Source organism: Nansenia antarctica (genome assembly GCF_963989245.1).
Source record: "Nansenia antarctica genome assembly, chromosome: 5".
NCBI classification, from domain to species: Eukaryota; Metazoa; Chordata; class Actinopteri; order Argentiniformes; family Microstomatidae; genus Nansenia; species Nansenia antarctica.
The window spans coordinates 8419883-8427382 of NC_137690.1; the positions used below are offsets into that span (position 1 = coordinate 8419883).

A 7500-nucleotide genomic window follows, 5' to 3' on the forward strand; every position below is an offset into this window, starting at 1 on the left:
GGTTACCCCCACGACGCCTGTCAGTTTGATTAATCGCAACGTCTGCGTTAACCGGTAGAAAACACAGACCTCTGCTGAGAGGGGTGTTGAACGGCCTCTGGATGTGGGAGGCGGGGGGGGATAACTCCGTGGGGGGGGGGGGGGAGGTAGCAGTGCCAGCAGGGAGACTAGAGAACCAGAGCCGTCTGCAACATGACACGAATCCGCTACAGCGTTGCGGCCGCTAGTCATCGCTAATACCGACCTTTCGGTTGAACATGGAATGATTGTCGCAGTGACTGTGCCTTTTTGGGATTAGCTGGAGCAGGTGTTGTTCGTACTAGGCCGGAATAAAAGCCTGTCCTGCACACCCTGTTGGGGTCTCCAGAACTAGGGTTGACGAAGACCTCTGATCCACAAGTTCTAAGATGTTGTCCGAAACATTCTTAATCAGCCTTATCCTCCATCCCACAGCAGAGGTCGGACGGAATAGAGAAAGGAGTAGGTGTTCTATGGGAGTGGTGGCAGTAGTGGAGGAGGAAGCTGACTCTCTTGTTGTGTGTTACATTATCTTGGCAGTACAGCGTCACATTGTTTTGGCTCGACGGCAGCACGACTCGACTGGGTGTTGTGGAGATCCATCTGTGTGAATCCTACCAAGCTCAAATCAATCCACTTACACACTCAACAGCTGTGACAAGAACCTCACTGTGTGTGTGTGTGTGTGTGTGTGCGTGTGTGTGAGTGTCCCTCACTACCACTGCCACTGTGTGTATGTGTGTGTGTGTGTGTGTATGTGTGTATGTGTGTGTGTGTGTGTGTGTGTGTGTGTGTGTGTGTGTGTGTGTGTGTGCGGGTTCTCTGTCTACGTGTTCATGTGTGGGTAGAGTTTAGTCATCAAATCAAAAAATAACATCACATGATTTTGATCATCAAAATTCGTAAAAATAGAAGCTTAGGTGGTAAAAACGAGGTAAAAATAGAAGCTTAAGTGAATGAAGGCAAAGAAACACTAAATCACAAACACACAAACACAAAATCATAATCACATGAATTAATCTGATGGATCATTTGGGACATGGAGTGACAAATGTAAAAGTACACACACACACACACACACACACGCGCACGCACACACGCACACACGTGCACACGCACACACACACACACACACACACACACGCACGCACACACACACACACGCACGCACGCACACACACACACACACACACACACACACACACACACACACACACACACACATACACACGCACACAAAATAGACACAAAACATTCCAAAAAAGAAATATCCAATGGTTTAATTGAAAAGAAATACACAATTACAAAACAAATACAGTGAGAGAAGAGACAAGGTGTACCGGGAACAGTAAAATAACATCAACACAATCTCAAACACTCATCACAGTCCAAACAGAGTCAATGTTCTTGACCTTGCTTTCGGCAATTGCTGAATTAGGTAATTGAGCTCACTGACAAATACAATGTGTGTATTCAAGACGTCTAAAAGTGTGTGTCTGAGCTTGCATGTATTTCCCTTCCGCTCACATAACATTATGTTTTATGTTTGTAGGAGGGCGAGGGCAGCCAACCAGCAAATGAACTAATAACGAGCAAAGCAAAGACAAGTGTTGTTGTTGGGTGCCATCTGGCTAATGGATGCTGGGCGGCAGAGACCCAGTGACTGGATTTAATCTGCGCCAGAGATGTGGGAATGTAAATACTCATGGCTTGGACTAGTGTGTGTGTGTGTGTGTGTGTGTGTGTGTGTGTGTGTGTGTGTGTGTGTGTGTGTGCGTGCATATGTGCTTGCATGTGTCTGTATGTGTGTGTGTGTGTGTGTGTGTGTGTGTGATAATATACAATTGTATGTGTAATGGGGTCTGTCTACACACTGAGGATGATAATAGGAACTATAATAATCATGCAGCATCTCTCCAGAAGTTGCAGTGATCAGAGGAGACCCTTTCACAGCCTGGGGCCTGACTACGTCATGTGGGTGACATTCACTTATGGCTTTGTCTTAATCACTGTTCAGGGGGAGGGGGGGGGGGGGGGTGTCAGGAATAGATGTGATCCTTATGAGAGAATGGGATGGGAGGAGAGGAGAGGGGAGGAGAGGAGAGGGGATGAGAGACGAGGGGAGGAGAGAAGAGGAGAGGAGAGGGGAGTGGAGGGTAAGGGAGGGGAGGGGAGGGGAGGGGAGAGCAGAGCAGAGGAGAGGAGAGGAGAGGAGAGGAGAGGAGAGGAGAGGAGAGGAGAGGAGAGGAGAGGAGAGGGGGGGGATGAGAGGAGAGGAGAGGAGGGTGAGGGTGGGGGTGGGGAGGAGGGGAGCAGGGCGGAGGGACAGGGGCACGGGGACACACACACACACTCACCAGTTCCTTCTTTTTCATGCACTCCATGAGTATGATGAAGAGGTGCTGGGCCTGGGTGCGGCTGTAGGTGAAGGTCTTCTGGATGGTCACCAGCAACTGGTCTCTCAGAGACTCGTTTATTATCCTGCAGAGATGGAGGGATAAGAGAGGGAGCGAGGGAGGGAGATAAGGAGATGGAGAGGAGGAAGGAAGGAAGGAAGGAAGGAAGGAAGGAAGGAGTGTGATATGAAACTGGAGGCAGATGAAAGTAAGGAAAGAGGTGATCTGGACCTAAAGGTGAAGCTTAAATCGGACACAATCTCATCTATTTAATACCTTGTCCTTGAGAGTTATGAAAGGTGCTTTTAAATAATGTACATTTTTTCAAAAATAAATAAATAAATAAAAAACACTTGACATTATCAAGTACCAAGGGGCTACATCTGATAACTTTGGAGGAACTTTAAATGATTCATGGATGATGGATGAACATGCTTTAGGAGCCGCTGCGCCCGTGTGTGTGTGTGTGTGTGTGTGTGTGTGTGTGTGTGTGTGTGTGTCTTCTGAGTGGAAGTGACACGTACCCCCCCTCCTCGGAGTACTTGTGCCCGAACGCCAGGATGTCGGAGGCGCGCCCGCTGCCGTCACACACCACCACGGGGACGGGCGGAGTGTCCCTCAGGTACTCCAGCACGATGGAGATGACGTTGGGACCGCCCTCCACGATCAGAGCCACCACCGGGACCCCCTGACCAATCCCTAGAGGGGAGGAGAGAGACAGAGACAGAGAGAGAGAGAGATAGAGAGGGGGGGGGGGGGGGAAATAATGAGGGAAGAGCGGATAGGGAGGGAGGGAAAGAGAGAGAAGACACAGTAAAGGAGGAGCAGTCAGTAAATCCCCCAGGGTCCCACTGAGGGGTAGAGAGAGAGACAGACAGACAGACAGACAGACAGTCAGACAGACAGAGAAAGATAGACAGACAGACAGACAGAGACAGAGAAAGATAGACAGACAGAGAGAGACAGACAGCCATACAGACAGACAGACAGACAGACAGACACAGAGAACAGGCAGACAGACAGTCAGACAGACAGACAGACAGACAGACAGACAGACAGTCAGACAGACAGACAGAGAAAGATAGACAGACAGACAATCAGACAGACAGACAGAGATACAGACATACAGACAGACAGACACAGAGAACAGGCAGACAGACAGCTGTGAGAAGGAAGGAGGTGTGAGTGTGACATCTTGTCGGCTTCTCCCTGTTCAACAAGACCTCCACCATCTCACCTCACAATTAAAATAGAACTGCTACAAAAGGTTCAATCCATGCCTGCTAAAAATAGTTGTAGGGCACACTGCTGCTGTGGAATCATTTCCTTGTGTGTGTGTGTCTGTGTGTGTGTGTGTGTGTGTGTGTGTGTCTCTCTGTGTGTGTGTGTGTATGTGTGTGTATGTCAGTGTGTATGGATGTGTGTGTGTGTGTGTGTGTGTGTCCAGGCTTTTCACAGCCAGGGGAAGCAGACAGTCCTGGAGCGGGCACCCTCCTGCTGGCTAATCAGAAGCTATTAAGAGTCATTATAGGTAATTAACATGTAATTAGCAGGTGGGGGTACTTTCTCTACCTTTCTCAGTCTTAGATCAGACTGACCTGACAGAGAGAGAGAGAGAGAGAGAGAGAGAGAGAGAGAGAGAGAGACAGAATGAGACTGAACAGGGAGAGGAGGCATACTGTAGCAGCAATGACTAACCTACCAGTGACGCCTCTTTCTCTCTCCTTGTCCTCCCTAATTTTTTCTCTACTCTCTCTCCCATTCTCTCCATCTAAGTCTCACTTTCCCTCTCTCTCTCTCTCTCTCTCTCTCTCTCTCTCTCTCTCTCTCTCTCTCTCTCTCTCTCTCTCTCTCTCTCTCTCTCTCTCTTTCTCTTTCCCGCTCTCATTTGCCAGTGTTTTGACTGTGTTATGACTCTAAATCAAAAAGCCCAGTCCCTGACGGAGCCTCCCTCCCCCACCCTCCCCCTCCCTGAAAAGGAGCAGGGAGGGGGGGGGGGGCAGAGAGGAGGAGCCAGGGAGGCGGGGGCCAGGGAGGGAGAGCCATGGAGGGGAAGCTGGGATAGGTGGGCCACTGAGTCGACTGAGGCCTGCAGTGCAGCCCGCTCACTCACACACACGTGCCAACATTGTGCCTCCTCTGCTCTCAACAGGCACAGTTACATAAAGAGGAACTATTTTAGGGATTCGTCTTGAGACTAGGAGAAACTGGGCTAGTCCTGTCAGAGATGCTGCTTTACTCTCCACTCTATATCCCCATACGTGTGTGTGTATGTGCATGTGTGTGTGTGTGTGTCCCTGCACACGTGTGTGTGTGTGTGTGTCTGTATACGTGTGTGTGTGTGTGTGTGTGTGTATGTGTGTCCCTGCACACGTGTGTGTGTGTGTGTGTGTCACAGTCAAAGCCAGTGGCGGGCACCGTGGCATCTAAAGTGTTTTATCGTCAAACTGGCACCAGGTCCCAGAAGAGGAGGGGAGAGAGCAGCTGGGTCTGTGCTAATTGGCAGCCAGGCACTCTGCCTGTAACATGCAGCTGGAACACAGCAGCCACACACCAGGTCCACACTTCATCAAGTACTCTGAGGGATCATTTGGAACATGATGGAATGACCAAAAAAGTCTCTATAGCTGTGTAATAACACTGTTTATTACTGTTGTACTAAATGTCTCTATAGCTGTGTACTAACACTGTTAATACCGCACTCATGTACTAAATGTCTCTATAGCTGTGTACTAACACTGTTAATACCGTACTCATGTACTAAAGGTCTCTATAGCTGTCTAGTAACACCTGTATTACTCATGTATTTTTTTTGGTCAAGTTGCAATGTAGTGACGATGGATTGACGTAGCTAGTACATATAGTGATGGAGTTGATTTGGTTTTGTTATTTTGCAAGTGTACTGAGTGTATTCTATGACAATTGGCTATTTTCACATTTTTAATTTCGCGTTGGTAGCTAGCTAGAAGCTAAGAAAGAACATCGCTATCACATCTAACTGCATGTTTAGCACATCACAACATGCTGATAGAACATCAACATGCTAAAAACACATAACTACATATAATTAGATGATCACACAGTCCTTGCTTTTGTACACATCCTAAAACGTAAGTTTGTTTACAAGCCATGTATCACTAACCCAGTAGCCTGAATCCAATTCACAGTATTTAGTGATCCTAAAATAGTTTTTTGTTATATCGAGTGGGCTCTTCAACACTTCAACACTTTCATAATATGAAAAACACATAAAACATTTCTTATTTTTAAAGAAGCTTTTGGTCATTTGCGCGACTTGAGAATTGTCGTCATGCAGACAGATATCATTCTTCAAAACATTATTAGCTGTATATATATATACGGAATATTTCTATATATAACTCAAGCTTTAAGAAGAAAACCTAGCTCTTAAAGTGGAAAATGTGGAAAAAACCCTAAAAGGAATCAAGAGCTGTAATCTACCAGTGATGGAATCCATTTTGTCTGAGGAAATGAACAATGGCGTCTACACTGAGTGGAACCAAACGTTGTGCTCGGCGACACAAGCCACTGGTTCTGTTCACCTTAATGAGCGTCTCCCTCTCTCTCTGCTAACCTCTCTCCTGCAGCATACATGTGGGTGAAAGGAGAGCGGGGCATTTACACGCCACAAGTCAGCCCAGATCGATGCCTAGACAGAGGCCATTCGTCTTCACTTACAGGTAATGAACGACATGGCTCTCAGCCGGTCATGTTGGATGAAAGGCCGTCATTGAAAGTTTGATTGACAGATTAGTGGGAGGAAGCTATGCTGCGACCATTACTACTTCTGGGTCAGAGAAAGCTCAGGGAGTTCAAACTACATCTCTCTCTCGATTTCTCTCTCTCTTTCTCTCTCTTCCATTTCTCTCTGTCTCTCTATTTCTATCTCTCTCTCTCCCCCTCTCTCTCTCTGTCTGTCTGTCTGTCTCTCTCTCTGTCTCACTCTCTGATTCTCTCTTTTTCTTTCTCTCTCCTTCTCTCTCTCATCTGTCTTTCTTTCTCTCTCTCTCTCCTATTTCTCTCTCTCTATTTCTTTCTATCTATCTCTCTCCCTCTCTCTCTTTCTGCTGTCTGTCTCTCTGTCTCACTCTCTGATTCTCTCTCTCTTTCTTTCTCTCTCATCTTTCTCTCTCTCTCTCTCTCTCTCTCTCTCTCTCTCTCTCTCTCTGTGATGTCCATAACCATCTGCTCATACCACAACTCTTGAAAAGTGAGCGAGAGAGAGAGGAGTGAGATGAGAAGTAGTGCGGTCAATGAGTCTCACCAGCCTCTATAGAATCTATGTTTAGACTGGGAAGAGAGGGAGGGATGGAGGGAGGGAGTGATGGAGAGAGAGAGAGGGACACATGTAACACGCTTAAACGGACCTCATTATGGGATGGGATGAGTCATAGCGCAGAGACGTCAGTATGGCTGGGGGAGGTTTTGTATGTGGGTCGTTTTTTACACAACACACAAGCACCTATTTCTAGACATGACGATAGCGGTGGTGTGAAGGCATTGAGAGATGAGAGCTGGTGGGGGGTCAGGTGATGGATGTAAAGGTCAGTTCAAACAGCTCTGCTTCGTTTAGTTCAGTCGTTCTTTATTCTGTCACGCTTTGACCTTCGAGTTTTCATTTTTTCCGTTCTCCCCCGTTCTCTGTTCAAAACGATTACATTTGAAGTGAAGTGAATGTTGTGCAGGTGTGGCATCTGGATCAAGGCGAGGTGGATGAAAGGCATTTTTAACAAGGTGGAGGACCTGGATTGCATTAGCGAAAATGAGCTAAAAATAGAGCGAAAACTTTGAATTCATGTCATATTTCTTTTACTTTCGCTTTTAACAATGTCATTGATGATCAAAGATAGTGACTCTATCATTACTAAATATCAGTTTATACTTCATCTATCATTGACTAAATAGCTCCCCTTTACTGTCTTTGGGGAGAACCCTGCATGTGGTATGCTGCTCTCTTCGACTGAGACTACTTAAAGAGAATTATAGTGGCAGTGACTTGGCCCGTGGGACATTTCCTACTGGGAAATTACACCATGACCCTTTGATTTTGTGTGTGTGTGTTCCT

General features: G+C 46.9%; 2 protein-coding genes across 5 annotated transcripts in view; one reads left to right on the forward strand and one right to left on the reverse strand.

The window, feature by feature from the left end:
- lysmd3 (LysM, putative peptidoglycan-binding, domain containing 3) overlaps nucleotides 1–7500 on the forward strand; it is a 341091-nt gene that overhangs the window by 306723 nt on the left and 26868 nt on the right. The window lies entirely within an intron of this gene.
- The window catches only part of trpm3 (transient receptor potential cation channel, subfamily M, member 3), a gene marked incomplete at both ends in the record, with an annotated part of 128221 nt that overhangs the window by 45215 nt on the left and 75506 nt on the right, over nucleotides 1–7500 (reverse strand). For all 4 annotated transcript variants that reach the window (XM_080532228.1, XM_080532227.1, XM_080532230.1 and 1 more), the window contains 2 exons: nucleotides 2376–2499; nucleotides 2939–3113. In XM_080532228.1, the coding sequence (XP_080388354.1) occupies nucleotides 2376–2499; nucleotides 2939–3113 (299 nt within the window). The remainder of the gene's footprint in view (nucleotides 1–2375; nucleotides 2500–2938; nucleotides 3114–7500) is intronic.